At 40.7% G+C, this 21,722-nt stretch overlaps 2 protein-coding genes across 2 annotated transcripts; one reads left to right on the forward strand and one right to left on the reverse strand.

Annotated features, from left to right (window-relative positions):
• Positions 1-46: 46 nt before the first annotated feature.
• LOC105449171 (transcriptional coactivator yorkie) lies at positions 47-16,488 on the reverse strand. The gene is made up of 6 exons (XM_011688179.1): positions 15,734-16,488; positions 3,001-3,209; positions 2,197-2,381; positions 1,914-2,100; positions 1,497-1,582; positions 47-1,405 (listed from the first exon to the last, which is right to left on the reverse strand). The coding sequence occupies exons 1-6, from the start codon at positions 16,396-16,398 to the stop codon at positions 1,310-1,312; spliced, it is 1,428 nt and encodes a 475-aa protein (XP_011686481.1). The 5' UTR covers positions 16,399-16,488; the 3' UTR covers positions 47-1,309.
• A 2,621-nt stretch (positions 16,489-19,109) lies between these two features.
• Positions 19,110-21,532, forward strand: LOC105449181 (protein Spindly-like). Its single transcript, XM_011688190.1, has 6 exons — positions 19,110-19,509; positions 19,747-20,041; positions 20,110-20,239; positions 20,326-20,635; positions 20,718-20,874; positions 20,958-21,532. The coding sequence occupies exons 1-6, from the start codon at positions 19,250-19,252 to the stop codon at positions 21,336-21,338; spliced, it is 1,533 nt and encodes a 510-aa protein (XP_011686492.1). The 5' UTR covers positions 19,110-19,249; the 3' UTR covers positions 21,339-21,532.
• Positions 21,533-21,722: the final 190 nt, after the last annotated feature.

Raw genomic sequence — 21,722 nt, forward strand, 5'->3', positions numbered from 1 at the left:
TAATTTTAAAATTGCCAGATTATCTGTAATAAATTTGTAGGTATTAGTATCAAGAAAATTAAAGTGACAATTATAGCAAAAATAATTTGCTATAACTGATAACATTTGTAATAATAACAATGTCCAATTACATGCATCCAAGATAAAAATAGCACCAAATCCCTCGCGCAAAAGTGTGCGAGCAAATCGACTCACGTTAGAAGATATCGATATAATGAAATATCTTCGTATCAAGCGCTTTGAAATTTGTTACAATCCATTCACATAGTTTCTCTGCATTAGACTTTACAATTAAATCGCTCTGCGTGCACAAACCGTAGGAAGACACAAGCTGGGAGCATGAATATCGTACGATCTCTTGATATCATCATATACAAAAAAAATCACGCTCTCACAAGATTGTTTAACGAATATGAATACGGAATATATAAATTTTCGTTATATAAAATATAATATTGTTTAACAAAGAAAGAAATGACGGAGGAATCGAAGGACTGAATGCTGACAGTAACGTTTAACGTGCTCGATAGCTGATAAAGCAAGTTCGTATACAGTCCTTCGTTTTCTCCTTCTCTCTTTTCTTTCTTCAGACGGCATAACGAAGTATAAACATTCCTCCTACTTGGATTTTCATTCTCACAAGAAAAGCCGCGGTACCACGATATATTACAAAGTTACATTGAATTTGTCTTTGATTTGATTGTCTCTATCACACACAAGAAAATATCTTTCCATTTAAAATTTCTTATAATATATACGGGACATCAGGACAATCTTTCATTTGATAGGCGAATTTTTCCATTAAGCTGTCCAACATCTCCCAAAATGTAGACTTATCTTTAGTACGATGTGTTTATAATTGCATGTGCATATAAACTACTGAAATTTCTTGTGTTTTGGGAATAGCTTAATAATGAAATAACTACGCGTAATAAAAATCCAGGTTTAATTCTCGATCCCTTATGAGAAACTTGAAATGAAAATATATCCTGGCTATTATCGTGGTAGTGTATCCTCACAAAAATCCAAATAGAAAGAAACAAAAAAAATAGGTGTTTAGATTCAAAGTAGAGACTTAATTCTTTTCTAGTCTAGTAGACTAAGTCTAATCTACAGAATTATAAAGAAATAAAAATTGCATCATTGATTAAAGGTATTGAAAATAAGGCTGCTCAATGATGCAACTAATAGATCGCAGGTTAATATCTAGATATGTTAATGTCTAGACATGAATACAGTTTCTACTTCGAGAGTCTGAGCACCTATCCTTTTAAATAGGCCGATGTCCGCCGCAGTATCACTTCTAATCCTATAGCCAAGTCAACACATTTTCCGGCTTAGTAGGATTAGGATTTATAAGTGATTGCACGTCGTCCAAAATATCGGTAGTGAAATCCTCGTTCAACTAAAACAATAATAATAATTGTGGATGCAAACGACGGCATTCAATGGATTTTAATTACTTGCAACGATCATCGGCATAACAAGGGACTTACATGAAGCGATGGCAGGAGATCGTCAGTCGTATCGATATTGTCGCTCAAAGTCGAGATATCCGGCGTGTCCATCGGCGCACCTCCGTCTGTAAAAGAATTCATCGAATTCAAAGTATAACTAAACAAAATGTGATATTGCGGCAAATACGTACTTATGTATTTATGGCTTCGGTATAATCGTTTCGTAAGATCATTCAACGCACAGTGCCTTTCTGCAATCGGAACAATCGCGCAAAACAATTATTTATAAATTTGAAAATTGAATTGACTTAATGGCACAGCAAAGCAAGCGAATAAACATTCTTTTTAGCCTAAAGTCTCATAAGCGTGATGATGGTGATGGATTTTTTAAGATGTTGCGCAAATAGGCTTTTTATACTCCGAAAGAATCGACAGTTTTGAACGGGCCGCTCTTACCGCTCGTGCCGTCCATATTTTCATCTATGTTGAGGAAATCTTCAGTTCCCGCCTGAGGCAGGGGGTATGCAGAACCGAGTCCCAGACCGCTGTCGGCGCTCTCCTGGCGTGCGTGTTGCTCATTGATGCCGGACAGAAACGGATCCATGACGGCGTCCGTATTGCTCTGTCGCAGCATCATCTCTTGCTGCAATGACGGAAAAACCTGAATATCGAAAATGGTTAACAAATGTTACGCAATCGAGTTCCCAGATTGAAAAGCAAACAATTCGAAATCCCTAACCTGACGCATGATCTCCTGCTGCCGCTGCTTCAAACGTTCACGTTCCATCTGCAATGATTGAAGTCGAATCTTCTGCTTCTGGCAGGCCTGCAGACTCTGGTTGCTTTGGATGCCGGTGGGTTGCTGAAGTTGCCAGTTCTGCGGCAGCATTGCACCGGACGCCGGAGTTCTTTGGAGATGCGATGCTGAAAAAATTATCATTTCTTCCTCTGCTATATATAAGAAATGAAAATTAGTAACAATGAAATGATTAGTATAAAAAAGAAATGAGAATTAGTAACAACAGAACAATAGAAACAGTCAATAATCGAGAAGTTGTTAGTAAAAGTAATTTGCGTTGTGGCGAGTTGGGAAAAGTTTCCCCGCCAAGAGAAAATCAAATCTTTCAGCCTACGCTAACTTGCGTAGGTTGAAAGATTTATCAAGTTTTATAATAATATCTATAAAGCCACCACATTTCTAGAGACTCCGGAATTTTACACGCTCCAGAATTTAATTACATTCAAATCCGGTCTTTCTGTTATTATTATTATAAATCAGAGAGATGAGGAAAATTGGGATTTCTAGTATTTGAATGAGAAAGCCAGGAGAGTGGCAACTTCAATAATATAATACTTTAAAGATATGCGAAAAAATTAAAAAAAAACCGATCTGGTTCGATAATTAAACATTGAGAGCTTTTTTAATTCTTGAATAAATTTAATTATAATATTATAATATTTAAAACGGGATCTCCATTTTAATATCTATAAATTGTTTAGCCAGCAGGACTTAGAAAACGGAGAAATTCAATTTAACACTTACGGATTCGCGGATCGAACCAGGAGGTGGTGCGAGTCTGATGATTGATGAAATAGGTCTCACCCTCGGCTGTGCGCGCCTGTTCCCATCCGTCGGGTAGCGGACCAAGCGAGTTGGATTTGTTGCTTTCGACTGCCGCGGCTACCGCGGCTACGCTCGCGGCTGCGGCCGTTTTCCGCGGATCTTCCCATGTCGTGGTGCGTGTCAGGTGGCTGTAAAAAGAAGTGCAAGATATCAGTAGGATAATGCATTAATCCTTGTGTGCGCACCCACGTACCCGGGTGTCCACCACGGTTTTTTTTTAATATTAATTTTCATGTATTCTATATTATTACGTAACCCATTTCACGTACATGAATCAAATAAATTAATAAAAAACTAATAGTCCATTCAAAAATGAATTTTTCTATGATGAGTACCCGGGTACCCTGGGTGCGTAAAAACGTTGGTAAAGTTGGGTGCGCACACAAGGGTTAAAAAAAAAACAGGCGTCTGACAGGAGTTTTATGGAGAGATCAAGATTCTCGATTCTTTGTAACCGAATCATGGAGCAACAAGGATCTATATTTCAACCGGGATTTCCTAAGATTTCAAATGGACGTTTTTATCAAATTCGATTCAGCAGCGCTCGGTCTTAGTTCTTCTTCGATATGATTCAATCTTGGATAACGCGAGTAAACAAACGAATAGATTAATGTTGGATCAAACAAATTTGTGAATATTATATACAAATATGAGTTTCGTTATAAAAGGATCTAGATCAATTAAAATACCTATTTGAACAAGATTATGTAAATTAGATTGTATAAGTTAAGCTTCGTCATCTGAGAAAATATCGAACGTATTTCAACGTGGTGTATAATTTATGACACAATTTTCTGCAATAAAAAAAATAAGATACGATAATTTATCCGAAGAGGCTGTTCAAAATTTTTCTTGCACAGACTTTTTCGATTTAGAACTAACAATATAAAATACTAACGCTAACGCGAGATAAACGATCGAGCCAAGTGAAAATATATCTATTCGGCGAGTCCTGCCTCAGGATGGCGATTGTGCGAAATTTAGCTTCCGTTCGATGTCACATCGAACACTCTAATGCTTGCTCAAGCCGCTCGATCCGCGGAAACTGAATACGCAGCGCGGCGCGTACAGTTATCCACATATAGTAGGCGCGTGCTAAAAATACTCCCATTCAAAAGACCGAGACGAAGTAGCGAGGCGACGTGGGTTAGAGCATGGGCTTTAACGCCCAAAATAAAGCCGATCTTTTATTATATAGAAAATGTTGGCGCGAATAAATCCCACGAATGTCGTATACGCATTCGGATTAATTAAAAATGAGGAGATTAATCTTTTTACGTGACCCTCTCGCCAGAGGGTTGACCAGAACTTCCTCCCGTTCCTTTGCACGTCGTCCAAACTACGGCGCGGGCAGATCTGCCGTTGTGGTGACGAGAAGTATTTCGTACTTTTATAAAATCATATCGTTAACGTTTCCTTCTAATCTCCATTCGTCCAAAATAAATCGTCGAATAAAAAAACTATCCTATTTGAACGATAAAATACGACAAAAAATAATGAAATTAGAAATACAAGACTTATTTGATTAGGACTCGAATGATAAGTTATCAAATAATATTGTGGAAGCAAAGTCATTCGGTTGCTCGAATCTGAGACTGTTATAGGATACCTGCTGATTATAAGATATATATTGCGTGAGTGATTATTAATACATGCAATTAATGCTGCGTTTTCAAATAACAATAAAGTTTAAACAATAAAACAATAGTATTTATTTAATATACGTATTCTCTTTCTGTGCTAAACTTTAAATTAAAAAAAAATTATTATTCTTAATCGCGGATGGTATTACTTGCAAATGTTGAACGTATTCTACTTCGGTGCTAAACTTTAAATTAAAAAAAATTATTCTCAATCAAATATTTATCGACGGCAAATAATACGCGAGATTAATTTTATTTAAAGTTTAGCATAGAAACAGAAAGTATATATTAGAAATAAATACTGTATTGCTATTTAAACTTTATTGTTATTTAAAACTGCAGCAGTTCATTAATAATTACTCGCGCAATATACATATATCTTTTAATCAGCAGATATCCTATAACTGTCTCATATTCGAGCAACCGAATAACTTTGCTTCCACACTATTATTTGATAACTTATCATTCGAGTCCTAATCAAATAAGTCTTGTATTTCTGATTTCATAATTTTTTTGTTATATTTTATCGCTCAAATAAAACGGTCAATTTTTCTTTTCGATTGGACTTTGGAAATTAAACGAACGTGAACGATATGACTTATAAAGTACATTTTGTCGCCACAACGGCGGATTTGTCCGCGCCGTAGTTCGGACGACGGCAAAGGAACGGGAGGAAGTCTGTTTTGCACAGCACGCGCGTGTGACGTCATTGCGCGATTATATTTCTGCACCTACACGCCGGGCCACAGACGTACCTGGCGTGACGCGTACCTGCCTTGCAGCGGGCACGCGTTTGTAAACATCACGCCGGCCCGCGTTCGTTCAAGTCGATTTGTTAATCAGAACGAAGCTATTCGGACGGTACAGCTCAGCGTTACTTTTAGGGTAAACAAGACCGAAGTTGGAGTCAGTTTTTTTTAAGTAAAAATGTCAAGACTCTTATCAAAAAAAATCAAGAGTCTTTCATTACCCACATTTTTATCCTAATTTTTTAAATAAAAATCTATTTTATTTAATTTAAAAAATGCATTCCTTTCCTCCCCTCCTCTTCCCGCGTGCTACTCAATAAATAAAATATAACGTTCCGAATGATAATACTGAATTTGGCATTACAACTTTGATTCGACTACGATCGCACGACGCACGTTCACGTTTGTCGCGGAGACTTATTCCAGAGAATCGAAAACATAATAGCGAAAAACGAAACACCCTGTATAACACAGCAGCGCAATTGCGCTTCGCACTCTAAACCGTGCGCTCTATGAGCGTGATTCTCTATCGCTTTCCGTCGCTCTCGGTTAGAGACGGTTGGCCGCTGTCCAATACGAGAAGCAGAATTGCGCCGCGCCGCCCCGCCGCTGTTACGGGCCGCGAGGAGCACCCATAGAGGGGATGAAAGCGGTGTCGGGAGGGTGAGAGGGACGGAGAGGCATTGAGAGACCGAGAGAGCTGTGAGAGAGAACGCGCGCTAGCGCGTTGGAGAATTATAAGAGGGTCTGGTGTGGTGCGCGCGCACACACGGCATACGGATTCTACGCGGTGTATTTTTACTCCGGACATCACGGCGCCGGACAACTCGTAAATAGACACTCTCTCGTATCGACGCTCACCGTTGCTCTCTGCTCTCCTTCGCCGGTTCCCGTCTCGGCTCTCGCAGACTCCTTGCACCCCCTGCTGTCTCTCTCTCTTTCTCTTCCCGTCCCTCGCCCTTCGCCGCTGAGATATTCACGGGTTCATCCCTTTTTACCCTCTCGCCACATCCGAATCGGTCCAAAGACCCGAGGCTCTAATGTTCTAACGATACCGACACCCGTTCCAGCGACCTCGAGAGTTTTTGCATACGCGAGACGCCCGACGAAACCAGGTATTAGATTGTTTGGGACGCTCTTCGCGTTTGTCGGCCGGTCCCAAGGGTGCATCTTAAATCCCTGCGCATGGATCGTAAAATTCACAATTTCTGTAGCTGCACAAATGTATATACATCTCGAACACTCTCATCTCATCTCGTAGTGCAGAGGTCTGAGCAGCTTATTCCAGGGATTTGAGTTACAATAACCGAATCCCTATACCTAACGGCAGATTATTTTCAAAGGTTTCAATGAATAGTCAATTAAAAATTGTTGTCCGAGCGTGAGTCTTAGCCGCGGTGTCGGATGTTTTACATTTAGATATTTTTGTTTGCGCAATGCTTAAAAGGAAATGAGTTAAATATAAGTACAAGCGGATTACACGCGGACAGAAAACTATGGTCAGAGTGGAACATACCTTCGCGAAGACAGATTACTTATATCGAGTACGAATTATACTGACACTAATTAGTTTTGGATAATTTAATCTCCAGTGATAACGATAGATTAATCGCGAGCGTTTATTTTGAAGGCGACATGAAGATAAGCCTTGCAAGATACGTTTTATTGAAGTATCGGTTTCAATTTGCACTAACGTGTCGAATTTGTATGTATAATATTTGTGTTTTTAAACAACCGATTACTATTAGAATATTATTCAAAACTAAAAGAAGTTTTCCGAAAGTTGAAAAATAAAATCCCTAATGAAAAAAAGAGAAATATTCTCTTTTATATTAAAAAGAATATTGAAACAATTTTAATCTGACATTTAAAATTTTAAGCTCAATTAGAAAGGAATTTATAAGAAATTATTTTACAAATAAAATAAAATAAATATTACATAATTATATGGAAGAGGCATGGACACGTCGTAATATATAAATTTCATACACGAAAACGTATTTTAACTGCAAATTACAAGTCAGTATAAGATTCATTTCGTAGGATTATATCGCCAAGATTAGAATTAACGGAACAACATATGCGATGCGATTAAGATGTCACACGCGATATTTACGGCGCTACTCAGAAGCACTAGCGGTACGTAAAATTTAGCGATAAAAACATCCAGATTCATACTCCGGATTAACTATTTCTCGTTTGTCTGCACGTGAAATCGCTGATGTCGCGGCCTCACGTTCGCGAAAATGAGTAACGCGTATGTTGAAACTTAACGCTTTTAGTTAATGGGATCCTTATGGGAGATGATAATGAACGAGCTGCACGTGGAGATCGTCGAGTTAAGTGCTTGCTTGATTAGTATTATAATAAGAGCATTCCCTTCCCTCACAATCGCAATATATCTGCGACATTCCTGTTTCATCCTGCTAACACTCGACATTCAATTTTTCAGACATGTCACTATAAATTTTAATAAAAAATATATCTTGTTAAAATATACACTTATCAATTTATGATATATTACAATTTTATTAAAATAAATAAATTTATATTTAAAATACATTTATTAGATACCTAAACTTTATTTAAAAAAAATATATATATATATGTACGTTTGTTCTCGTTTGAATTTGTATCGTAAATGTTGCAAATATATTTGTAAAAATACAAAGTGTTTACAGCCGGAGAAATAGAATGTTTTTGTCCGTTCCTCCATATGCCGAGAAAATTTCACGCAACGCGCGTTTCTCAGGTCTCCTTGAACTTTCGATACGTTCGCCCTGTACTCCCGGCGATCTGTCCTCGTATCTGGCATTCGCATTTGTCGTCTAAGCTCTCTCGCGTACAGGTGTGTCGGGGTCTTTAGCCTCGGTGCAGCGCAGCGCGGCGCGGCGCGGCGCGACGAGGTCATCTTTACCAACGATGGCGCATTACAATGCCATCAATGGTAGATTTTGCACGAAAACTATATTGACATTCAAATAATTTACGGTCAAGAACGAATCATCTCCAAACTGATAAAAAAAATTCATCAGAGTTTGGTGAAAATTATACTTATTTAGTGATATAATTTACGTATCTTCTACCCATTTTCTCTTCTTTCTTTCGCTGTGTTTTGAAACGGCGTTCTTAATACTTCATTTATTGAATTTCTTTGCAGCGCATTTTCGTTGGGAGAGGGGGAGATTTTATCACCGTCGCATCCTCGAATCGTGAACAAAAATTCGAATGTACGGAAGATAACGAAATATGTGTCCAGGCCGGTCGATTCGACCTTGCAACAGGTCTGGATGTCGCGTGCAACTTTCACCTGACAACAGATCGGAAACGTCCAGGTAACGGATGCCTGATTTATGACAGTCGCCGTCGGTCGTTCGCAAACCTTAACGATTTTTCTATTTTCGTAAAGGCCGAAAAAAAAATAGTTAATGGGACTCGTTTCCCCACCTTTGTCGGTTTAGACACTATCAGCATTTACTTCATCAGACCGTTCGCATGCCAAGATAAATGCAGAAACCTAAACGACTTTTTCTTAATCAGTCCGTTATTTTCCGAGCACTCTTGAACAATCGACCGACGGAGGTATTGCGTATGCCAACTCCGATAAGACGTGACTCGGCCGTAACTGCTTCGTAAATCGGCGCGAACGTCGGAAACCTTGAACGAACGCTCGCGTCTCCTGCCTGACGAAAGACGAGCATCGCGATAAGAACGCGCTCAAGTGCTAACCAAGAGCCATTGTCTCACCTATGCCCAATAAAACGATCACAGATCGGGAAGAAAATCTTTAATTTCACGATCTTTAAATATCTCGTAATATATAATATAATAATCATTCGATATCGCGTATTTTTTTTTTATAGAAGAAAAGAAGTCGCTAAAATTAAATTCTATCTAAATCGAATATCATCGAGGTTGTAAGATATATGAAAAGATGCGCATTTAATTACGACGTGTTAAAATTGCTTCCCAAGCACTTGCTATCACGCATTTAAATTCCCCAATACTTAGGTCATATTAAAAGGATATACTCGTGTATACCAATCTCGGAATATTTAAGGTCCGCTTTCACTAATTAATTTTCATCGCAGCTTAATCCATTACCCGCCACAGATGGTTATTGAGATTCGAACATTGTATTACGCACATGGAAAATAAATTTAGATAATTAGAGACCATAAAAATAATTTACGCTAATGAACCTAGTAAAAGTCATTTTCGCGTCATTAATTGTCAAGATGCTTCGATTTTATTCTATTAGAAGGAGGAAAAGATCTGCCACTTTCTTAAACGATATTCAACGAAGTGTACAGCTGCGTTATTATTAATTTTCCATTTAACGAGCACGACACGAGCGCACACATTTCACTCAGAAATAATGTTTTCGAATATCCGCGAACACGTGTTGACACACACGCGTCGAATATTTTCTTTTCTCCGTGGCACGATACCGAGCGCACATTTTTATCCGACTTAATTTATATGTGTTTTTCTTTCAGCAGCTACTTGCTGCATATTTAAGAATTTAAGAATAGATTTCTTTGTAAAACGGATATGCAAATCGATTAGCAGGTGCGAAGAAACAGTGACTGTGATTTGCTACCTAGTGGCTAGTACTGCGATTTTCGCGACGTGTTTGTCGCGCGGCAGCGCCTAGAAGTTGGGGGGGGGGGAATACGTAGAAGTTGAATTGTTTTGTCCGGACGCGGACGCCGTAATAGGGAAGCAAGAAGGATGTTTTCTTCGTTCTCGCAAAACGAAAATGACACTGAAATCGAGTATCTTTTTATGAGACGGTCGGATACCTTCTCTTTGTCGTAGGTTCAAAAATTCAGAGGTAAACAAAGGATTTATAAAAATGTACATACGTGATTGCGTGATGCTTTCTCTGATAAGAATGTGAAGTGAATGCGCGATATTAATACGCAACGCGGTGATGGCGTAGCAATCCGAAATCATCCTGCAAGCGCTCGGCACATACGCGGCTGAAATCACGTTTCAATTACGCAAATGAGATTCTAATAAGCCTCAACCGCTGGACAAGATCCAAAAGCTTGGAACGGTCGACGGTAATTGGACATACGTGTGTGGAAAGGAAGAATAAAGAAGGGCGCGAGAGCGAGTCAGAGAATAAGTCTTCACGGAAAAGTTTTCAACGTGAAAGAATAACATTATTACATTTATGTTAAAGATCACAGAGCAAAATGGAGCTCTGATTAAGTGACCTATAATAGAAGTAAAGCAAAGGTATCTTATATCGCGAAATTAAGCCATTGAAGGAATGATTTGGAAATAACTTTTTTTTTCCAGATAATGATTAAATATCATTTTCTAAGACGGGGTCGAAGAAACAGTGTTATGTTTCTCAGTGATTTTCCAATATCATTATCCAATGACGAGAATACATGCACTTGTTGCAGAAATATAATAAATATGCGCATGCATATTTTTATTCAATTTATGACGCTTACGATGTGTCGTTTTTCTGTTCGCACCGATTTTTTTTCGGTCTACACTAGCGGGAAACGATTGACTTCAAACTCAGGGATCTAGAGTAATGAATAATGACACTTCTACTAATATAAAATATAGAAAGTGCAAACATCACAATAATACTTTCAATTTGATTACAAGTGAATAATTAAAGTGTCATTTAAAATTTGTGAAAAATATATATATTAAAAGGAAAAAAAAGAAGGAAAAGTTGTAAGAGAAAAGGAAAATCGGACGCAAGCTCGCAAAAATTTCCCAAGAGATATTGATTGAAAAATTGGAAAAGGACATGCTTCTTTCTAAAGAATATTTCAACGAAATGCAAGCTAACGCAGTTTCCTTCCATGAAAGGGAAAAAAGGGAGACACAGAAATATGTTGTAATCAAATGATCCGATGGTATATAAAGCGGGGCGTATCTTTGATCCTTTTATAAAATGTTATTTTCAATTTTAATTTTTTTTTTTCGATCTCTCACGCACATCTTCGCAGAACTTTCCAAATGTACCATTACATAATAATACCCGAATATCTCGTCGATGCTTACACGATAGATATTGCTGCATTGTTAGCGAGAACGAAAAAAAAAAGAGTCCGAGTCTTTCCGCGGTGGTCATTACCGCGTAATGCGGCGAGCGTGCAACTCGCTTCGCTGCACCTTTGCATCGCGCTTTATCCGACGAGCGCGAGCTCACGCTCGCTGCGCCTCGTATTACGCCTACCGAAAAAAAAAACCGAGCTCGCTGCACTCAGTTTCCGCAAAATTCGCCGACGTCCCGTAGAAAACGGAGTGCGCGTTTGACACCGAAAAACTGAACTTTTACAAGAGAGATCGCGCTCGAGTTCTCTCTTCAGTATGCGTTTTCAGATTTCGGTTGTTGCGAGGATGACGCAAGAACATAGGCAACGCGCGTAGTGGAAGACCGATTTATTTTGACGTGTTTTGAAAGGAAAAAAAATTCTCCACTTCTGACATCATAACTTAATGTGCTTGCAGGGTGAAGAGCCTCTACGTGGCTCCCGATAAGAGCAAGAATGGATGTACACACGGCGATGATTGTCGATAACGAAATAAATAATTAATCGTCGGCCATTAAAGTGCGATAAGCCGCTTCCTTCCTTACGTATGCCTTTGTGTACTACTTCCCTGTATTGGGAACGAACGCGGGAACAGGAGGAGGGTACTTTCAATTCGCGCATAAATTCGCGCGTAAATTAGTGCAGAAAAAACTGATGGCGTAACACGCGGTAGAACTCCGACGTAATGCACACCGAAGTAACCTTCTCATTTCCTCTATGCAAATTATTTGTTCTCTAATTATTCATTTTCTATAATAACTTACGCGATATGTTTTTTACAGAATCATCAATTTGTAAAAGTATTTCCCTAAAGAATTAATCGGTTTTTTCTTATTCTTCTCCCGAAATTTGTAATTTTATTAATTTGATGAATTTTTAAAGGTAATACTATTATTCAACGTACTTAAAAATGACGAGTGTCTTCGTAAAAATTATTCACAGTGCATTCAAGTCAGTCATTCCCCATTGATATCCCATGCGATAATATGTATAATTAGCAAATTTCGATAAAGAAAAGATACACGCAAAAGCGCAGCACTTAATTAGAGCAAAATCAATCCATTAACTTAATTTTCTCCTAAATTACTTCGTGTCTCAATGATAAGCTGTGTCTATTGTCAAAAACCTTTCAAAGTTTATCTATCGTGTAAACGTCGACGAGATATTATACACGGAACGATTTTACTGAAAGGTCTAAAAATTTTGCTAGATCTGAAAATAATTTTGTTGGACCATCAAAATAATTTTGCTTACAATTCAAATTGATTTAGAATAGCTAGAAATCAAAAGGTTTTACAACAATGCTCATCATTTTTAAATTTTCAACAAAATTATTTATGTATGTAATAAGGTATTATTATATGTAATAATATATTTCGAAAATTCTTTCGAAATTCGTTATCTAAAATAACACTGTGTAATAACGATGACGTTATCTATTTCGAAATTTCTTTCCGACTTTACACGTAATGAGTTTAACTTTAGTCCAACTCAAACTCAGCGGGAAAAGCGAATGTAAAGGATTGAAAAAAGATCAAAATTGAAAATAATATCTTGCAAAAGGATCAAAGTACGCCGCTTTATGTATCATCAAATCGGTTTCATTACAACAAATAGTTAGGTGTCTCCTTTTTTTCCTTTCTTTGCATTAGTTTGCAGTCGTTGAAACGTATTCTTCAGAAAGAAGCACGTCCTTTTTCAATTTTTCAATACCAATACCAGGTAAGAGCAAGATATATTCGCAGATGAAATAGAAATGGTTGAGCAGGTAAGATTTCTGAATGAGCAGGTCAGCTAAGGGGAACTTATATTCTTGGTCTTCGACATGTTTCGACAAGAAGATACAAGAAAGGAAGAACATACACGCGAATACTTTTTAGTGAGTTTAAAAAAATCTAATTTAAAATTATTTTATATACAAAATATCCAAACTTTGCGAAAGTTGAAAGATTAATAAAAACATTCTCCCAAATATTAAATCATTTTAAGTCGTAAATTATCAATTAAACTAACGAATCAATAACAAGTGTACACATATAGAACACTACATATCCCAAAACTGTGCGAGTGTAACTTTAGATATATTTTCTAATGAATTTAAAATCAATCTTCTTTCCTTAGGATGAATACTAATAGAGCCAAAATATCCAAAGAAAAAAGTAACCTTACAATTATAAAAGTAACCTTACAATTATAAAATATCAAGCGTAAAAAATTTGTGAATGTGCAAAGGTCGAATATTTATTTCTTTACTTGATGCAATTCTTCTAATATGTTAATATTTTAAAAATAAAACGTAATAAAAAAAATAAAAATAGATATGCAAATAATTTATATAAATCTATGAATCCGAAAAAATAAACGTAAAAATGTAAATGATTCATTATTTAAATCTTTATTTAGAAATGTTTAATAGCCGGCAGAAAAAAATCTAGGCAGTCCAAAATAGAGACGTGTTTCGCAGGATTTTCAGAGATAAAGATGTTGTCTATGAAGATAATCCTAAGATTTAAACAGCGTGTCGACCATGTAGGGTGAACAAGGAGGGGGGAAGGGGGGTATTATTGGAACAGGGAAGGGAGGAAGCGATGTACAACGATGAAGTTTCCCACGACAGGTGACACGTGAGGACCCGGCAGTCACGGCAGTGCAGGTGGATCAGGTTGGGAAGCAGAGATGCATGGTGGGAGGCCAACAGGCATACCACCAGAGGCATTCGAGAGTCGCCAGAGACCTTACCTCAGAGGCGAACCCTATAAAGGGTCCCCTTCACGAGGCCCTACTGTGTGCGCGCCTGCGATTATATTATCGCGTTACAGGGATACGATATAACTAATCCTACAAATTCGCAGTGTTACTTTCAACGACTGATTTTTTAAATATAAGTTCACTTTTATTTAAAAAAAAGATATCTCGAGTAGTTTTCCGAGATACAAGCAAAATACTTGTAAAAGAACTGTTTGTGGGAACTTAGAACAAGTTATAGATGATAAAATTCTTATCTTTTATAGTTAATATAGAGATTAATTACAAATTAATTTTACATTAAAAGAATTTTAGTTACAAAAATTTTCGATATTAAAAAGTATGAAGTATAAAGATATAAAATCATAAAGACGATAAATAATGTATTTTCGCTAAGGTCAACTTGAAATTTTAATTTAAAAAAAAGAGACAAAAAGAGAGCATGTGCTGTTTTTATTATATGACAAGTTACCGGTCTCGAAACTTCTTTCAATTCGTCTAGCTGTTTAATGACAAATATAGGACAAATTGGAATGCATACCAAGCCATTTGCTCGTAACATTTTTTTTCTCCAAAATTCTCAAAATTCCTGCATCAATAATGACGTCGTCCATTTATCCAAATATGCTAATTAGTGCATTCATGCTATGACCGAGTGCCATGACGTCCCTGCTAAGTTCTGAGGCCAAGGGACGTTGCAACGAAGAGAAGCTTAACGGAGAGACGAGGACGCGGTCTTTCTCCCTCCCCCCCCCTCCTCCTCCTCCCCCGCCACGCGTGATGAGAAGCGGCAGGAGTCTCGTAGGAGCAACGAGAAAAGAGGGACAGAAAGAGAGAGGATGAGTAGGCCGGCACGGCGAGACGATAAAGACGGTTTCGACATTGAGATACGTGAGACTTCGACAAAAGGTATTATCGGTCGCGATGAGTCATAAAATAATTATCGTCCAATGGACCACAGCAAGTGTTTCGTACATGACGAAACTTCAATGTTCAAGAATAATGAAATTTTCTTAATCTCAGGATTCTCGGGAAAGATCTACCTGTTTGTACATATCTGGAAACTATACCTGATATCTAAATTGGGGGAAAAAGAAAGGAAAAAAGCATCTATTGCTGAAATTTGAGAGTCTGAGACATTATCTTGATATTGATTGTAAGTCTTGGATATAATATCCATGTTTTTTTCCGAAAGATTAAGCTAATCCGGTTCGATATGTCGATTTTCTAAGAAGTATGATCTTAAAAGTGTACATTTAATGGAAAAGAAGATAAGCGATAAAAGGAGAGTACATCAGAAAAAAAAGGCTTCGTAGACCGTGTTTTCCACTCCCCTTTTCTCTCTCCCCCGTGCGGCTGTCACGCGAGTCGCGTAACGAAAGCGCGGTGACACACACGCGACGCAACGGGACGGGACGCGAGGCGACGCGGCGGAGTGACTTACTTGAGGAAGTAGATCTGGCCCTCGGGGGTGCGCGCCTGCTCCCATCCGTGCGGCAGCGGGCCCAGGTCGTCGACCGTGCTGATGACGTCGTAGCTGCGCTGCTTCTGATGATGGTGGTGACGCGCGTGCGGCTGCGGCGCGTGTTGCGGCGCTTGCTGTGCCGACGCGTACGTCTGCTGGAGGGAGGCCGGGCTGCTGTGCGCGCGGGGATGAGAGACGGTGAGGCCGGCCGCGACGGCGGCCGCCGCGATCGCGCTCACGGTGCCGTTCGCGCCACCGCCGGCGCCTCCGCTACCACCGCCGGCACCCGCGGCACCTGCGGCATTGCCTGCACTGCCACCGCCGCCGCCGCCGCCGCTGCTCGTGCCGCCGTTGGGCACGCCGCCGCCGCCGCCGTTCGGCGTCGCGGTCACGGCGGCGCCGAACGCGGAATCCGCGGAGTTCTCGCGCGAGTGCGAGATCGAGGGGCTCTTGCTGCCGGTGGACGGCGGATTGAAGAAGGAATCCGGCAGGTTGCGCATGCGCAGCGGCACCTGCAGCGGCCGCTTGGAGTCGGGCTTCAGGACGGTGTCGAAGAGCGCCTGGAGATCGGACTCGGAATTCTGGTCGACCCTGACGACGGGATTACTCTTGGACAACTGGTCCACGTCTTGGTTCAGCGCCATTTTGGATCACACGTTCGCTCGCTCGCTCGCTCGTTCACACTCGCTCACCCGCACGCGCTCTCTTCCTCTCTGCCTGTTGCTTGCGTTCTCCTCCCTCGTCTCCCTTTTTGCCGTCCGTATCGGCGCGTCCTCGTCGCTCTTTCTGCGCCTATCCGTACTCCGCTTCCGCGCTCCGACTTCGCTCGCCTTCTTCACGGCGGCGTACCTATGTGCGTATCATCCGCGTACGCACACGACGTCGTAGCAGACCTCTACCTCTGGCCTCTTGTTCTCCGTCAGCCTTTCTTCTCTCTACAATCGTTTCATTCCCGTGGGATCACTTGTTTTCCTTCTCCACCTGTACGTCGTTTCGCCGCGGCAAAGATAAAACAGTCGACACAACGCCGTCGTTGCCGCCGCCGTCGTCGACGTCGCCGCTACCACCACCGTCGCCGCCACCGCCACCGCTGACCGCTGCCGCCTCCGCCGCCGCCGCCGCCGCCGCCGCCGCAGCCGCTGTTGGGCACCAGCAGCGTTCTCCGCGTCGCGATACCGATGGTCCCGCGCCACCCTCCACCCCGCCGACTTCACTATCTCCGCACTGCGCCCGATCGCTTCCCGATCTCCGTGTGTTACGGGTGGCCTACACCGTTCGAGACTGCGAGACTCGCTCTTCTCATCGATCCCACCTCTCCGACGAAACGGCTCGCCCTACCTGCGTGGACTCGTGACGAGTGCGAGAGCACAGGAAACGAGACCTGAGAAAAAAGAGTAAGAGAAACGGAGCGAGAGAGAGAGAGAGAGGGAAGGAGCGTTCTCTCGATCTTCCAGAGATCCCGTCTAGCGCTCACCAGCAGCGCTTCTCGCCTAGCAGTCGAAAACGATAACGCACGATGTTGCACGCGCAAAACGAGGACGTGTCGTCGCCGTCGTCGTCGTCTTCCAGGAAGTCCCCCTGGGATGTCCCGCGGAACGCGCGATGCACACTCTTGCGCGACGGTTTGATGGACGGAACGAATTCACTCTTCGTCGCCTAGCTCCACGCACCGCCGTTCCTCGATACGTCACCACGGTGTACAACGACGACGTCGGCGGCGACGGCGACGGCGAGGAGGAACATGATATGCAAAACGGGGCTGCTTCGGATTGGCACCGCGCGCGGACGGCACGATATCACGACCGCGAGCGTTTTTCTGGCACCTCGGCGGGACTCGGGAGCTCGAGCTCGGCCGGATGGCGAGGGTCGTCGAGCATTTAAGAGAAGGCACTTTTTCGAGGAAGTTTCGCGTTTCTGCACGAGCACCGACCCGACTCGACTCGACGCGACGCGACGCGCGACGCGGCACGCGGGAGGAGAGGAGCGCGAGGATAGGAGGAGAGCGACGCACACGGGGCCTCTTATTTCTCCTCTCTCGACGCGACCCGACTCGCGGCCTCACCGTCCCGGTCTCCGTGCGAGAACTGCTGGCCCCGACCGACGGGAACGGCTCCGATACCTCGGTCGCTGCGTTACGTCGACTCGCGCAGCGCGCTCGGCTCGGCTCGGCTGGCGGCGATCTGGCAACAACCTGCGTCGCACTAATGATGCCGCAGCTCTGGCAACTCCGCGCCCCGCTGCGAGCCGCCGCCGGGAGTCCGGACGGGAAAAAGCGGTATCTCTCTTTCTCTCTTCCCTCGTCGCCGCGCGGTGTCGAATCTCGCCCCGAAGCACTGTGAGCCAACCCAAACCAAGGCGAGTGGCGTCAGCCTGTTGCTCCTTCTCGGCGTGCCACTGGCTCTCCGCTCCGAACTCCGAAGTAAGCGCCGCGCTGGTGGGGGCGACGCGCCGCGCCGCGCCGGTCGGAGGTCGGAGAGGGACTGCACGGGGATTGCGTGACGCGTCGGCGGCTGGTGGGGGAGGAGGGGAACACACGCCTAGGCAAATAACGCGCGCATCAACGGCACTACATCATGCTACATTCGAGAACAATTTTCCCCCAACAATAACATCAATTTCGATTAATTTTAATCGACAATTAATTCAATCGACAATATACAATTATTACTTGATAAGTTAATCATCGTTAATCGAAGTTTAATCAAATCACAAGAAAGTTTTAAATTTATTTATGTCTTATGCTACGCCTGTATGATCCCGATTACCTATATATTTCGTAATCGCTTTTAACGTAGACAGTAGGTTTTAAAATATTTCATGTAAAAAGTCCGCTGTTCCTTCGAAAAGACGTGCTGTGTTACACTTTTCTACATCACTCACATCAATACAAATATCAAACCGAATATCTAATTATAAAGCCGAAATTCTAAAAATTTCTAGATTTTTATGGAATATTTTTGTCCACTCTTTCAAATACATAGAAGCGAATCACGATATCGATATATAATGATGTATTAACGATTCAACAGCTTTGAGATACTGGCGTTAACGTTGCTCGAGCAGGATTCACCTTCAATTCGAAAAAAATTGAAAATTTCGCGACTTACCTCGGTCGTTCGAATTATATCGAACTGCGATCCTCGAAGTATCATTGAAAGTAAAAAGTAATGAACGCAATCTACACGCGAAATAAAGCCAGCGATATGCTTGGGCCTTTGTCCAATAGCGGCGTAACCATCGACGTAACAGCCAATCGTGTTGCAGTCGCTTTTTGTCCACTTTAGCCAAATGGCGCGACCAATCATTCACCTTTCCTCTTTCCGACACGCAGCGCCGAATCTATCTCTCTACACATATCTGTGATTTAACCGACGAATTCAAAATAAGCGTAACCTCGCTAAAATTTAAACGGTCGGAGCGGTTGTATCACTTAGGCCTTACTGCAGCGAAGATTCATCGAACAGGAAAAGAAGGAATTACACAAAAGATTCCGAGATGTCGGAATTGTACGGTGACAGTGCGAGTGACACGAAAATCGAGGAACATCTGGAGGAGAGCTCGATCTGTCATGATGATTACAAAAGGCTGAAGCAAGAGAACGAGAACTACCGGCAGGAGTTGCATGTTCTGCGACGCAAACTGGAAATTAATACAGCGCTCATAAAAGATCTTCAGAGCTCTGGAGATGCTTTGGAGGCGGATATGAAGAAATTCGCGCAAGCGACGGTTATGCGATGTTCCGAGAAAGAAGTAAAGTAAGAATTAAATTTTAAAAATTATACACATTGGAGCAGTTGCTTTCAGAGCTCTTATTTTCGTCGTTTATGTGTTTTACATCAAGTCTTCATTTATCGTATTTTGATATGTTAAAGAGATGGATTTTAAATATTTGATACATGTTTAATCTCTTCTAATTATTTTTTCAACCAAGATTTTCTTATATATTATTAATTATGTTAATCCTAATAAAATGAAACTATATGTTGCACTAGGTACAATGCTGAGCGAAAGGAATACGAAGATCGTATTGCAGATCTAGAAGCAAGCCAAGTAAAATGTGAACACACAATTGAGCAGTTGCTGAAAGACCTGCAAAAATATGAAGATCTTGTGAATAAGCGATCGTGTGATCTGACTGGAACAGAAGATGCTTCGATTGTGGAATTATCTAAGATGCTCGAAAATGAGACAGAGATGCGTGAAAAAATGGAGACGGATAAAAGGGAGTTGATATTGAAACTTTCCCGCGTGGATGCTGAATATAAAGAGCTTGAACATTGTTTAAAAGTAAAGCAATAACTTATGACTTACTTTGATCGATTGTAACGTAAGGCTAAATGGAAATATCTTTATAGAAAACAAGGGAACAACTGGCAGAGAAAAAAGAGGAATTGGAAGACGCACGGGAAACTGCTAGAGAATTAGCTGTGACTCTTGAGGAATTGCAGTCGTCCAATATGACTCCTGCTAGTGACACGTGTAAAGGTAGAATAATAATTAAAATATAATACTCAGTTGTTTATGATTTTTTCTCTAATTGATTTAATTTCCTAAAATTGATAATATTTTAGGAAATTCTTTATTTGCTGAGGTCGAAGATCGCCGGCAAATGTTGTTGGATAAGATGGAAGCGTTTTCGCACAAATACAATGCAGCAAAGCAAGAGCTGAATAGGGCAAAGACCGAAATCAAGCTGCTGAAGATGGAGAAAGTCAGCATGGCTAGAAAAATGGAAACTGATTTGATTGATACGTTGCAAGAGAATGCAGAGCTTCTGACTAAGTACAAGAGTAGGATCTTCGATCTCGAGAACAAGTTAAAGGCTGAAATTAATAAGAATGATCAGATGGAAGAAATGCAGTCTACAGACGATAGCTTTAAGTAAGCAGAAGAAGCGTTTCTGCTTGAATCCGAATTAATGTATAATATACGTAATAATAAGAGGCATAAATTTAACTTTCAGTTACGCTCAATCGTTGCTAGCCGCGAAGGGGAAAGAGCTCAAGGAGTTGAATGAAAAAATTGAGAAGCAAGCTATGCAGATGCTGGTGCAGGACGAAGTAAACTACAATCTCTCGAGACAGCTTCGTTACTGGCAGCGTAAAGCAATGTTTTTGAACGTAAGTATCTCTGCAGAGAAAAGAATTATTTCTTGCTCTTCTTTAAGATTTTTTTAATATAAAATCTCTTTTGTATCTTCTAGATTCAAGTTAGTGCTATAAAAGAGAAATTGAAATTGCAAGATACACATGGTAGTAAAGTCATTCTTCAATCTATCGAGGATTGCAAATTTATTGATAATGACAATTTTGAAAAGGGCTGTGATTCTTCATCTTATGATCTCTCGCCGGATGATACTCTCTGTTATGAGAATTCAGATGAAGAAAATTCAACGAAAAAAGTGTCAAAAGAGCCAGTAGTGGATTCCGCGAAAGAACAGAAGGAATCCAAAAAATTCGTAAATTTCGCTAGTGATACTAAAGACTCGGAGAGTTTTAAAAAATCTTTGAAAAAACAACCGAAACAACCGAAATATTATCCTGTTATAGTTTGTAAAGATGATGGTACGTTCTCTGTTTCATGATTCAATCTTAAATTCACTTTTTACTTTACTGCGATACTGTACAGCACATTAGCGGTTTTTACCAAATAATTTGCATGAAAAAACAAAATTATTAAAGGGGAACAATTAATGGATAAGATATAATGGAGATATAATGCAGATATATTTTTTTAATTTTACAATTTAATAAAGAGCTATTTTGTATGTTTTTTAAATTTGTGTTTTCTACGTTCCTCTTTGTCGTTGACGAGATGTTGTGAAAGACCGACAATCTTACGGGAGTTAGCTTATATGATTGTTAAAATTTGAACAATTAGCTAATGATATAATATTAATTTTATGATTTTATGATTTATTGTTAGATTAATGTTTTTTAAATTTGTGCCTCGACATGTATGTATAATA

The sequence above is a fragment of the Wasmannia auropunctata genome, unplaced genomic scaffold (genome assembly GCF_000956235.1).
Source record: "Wasmannia auropunctata unplaced genomic scaffold, wasmannia.A_1.0 LD336111.1, whole genome shotgun sequence".
In the NCBI taxonomy this organism is placed as follows: Eukaryota; Metazoa; Arthropoda; class Insecta; order Hymenoptera; family Formicidae; genus Wasmannia; species Wasmannia auropunctata.

Coding starts and splice junctions, on each gene's coding strand:
- LOC105449171 (XM_011688179.1), bottom strand. CDS start 16,398: ATGGCGCTGAACCAAGACGTGGACCAGTTGTCCAAGAGTAATCCCGTC. Junction 2,101..2,196: donor AGCAGGAGATCATGCGTCAG/GTTAGGGATTTC, acceptor CCGTCATTGCAG/CAAGAGATGATGCTGCGACA. Junction 1,406..1,496: donor ATCTCCTGCCATCGCTTCAT/GTAAGTCCCTTG, acceptor TTATTGTTTTAG/TTGAACGAGGATTTCACTAC.
- LOC105449181 (XM_011688190.1), top strand. CDS start 19,250: ATGTCGGAATTGTACGGTGACAGTGCGAGTGACACGAAAATCGAGGAA. Junction 20,042..20,109: donor AGCTTGAACATTGTTTAAAA/GTAAAGCAATAA, acceptor ATATCTTTATAG/AAAACAAGGGAACAACTGGC. Junction 20,636..20,717: donor TCTACAGACGATAGCTTTAA/GTAAGCAGAAGA, acceptor TTTAACTTTCAG/TTACGCTCAATCGTTGCTAG.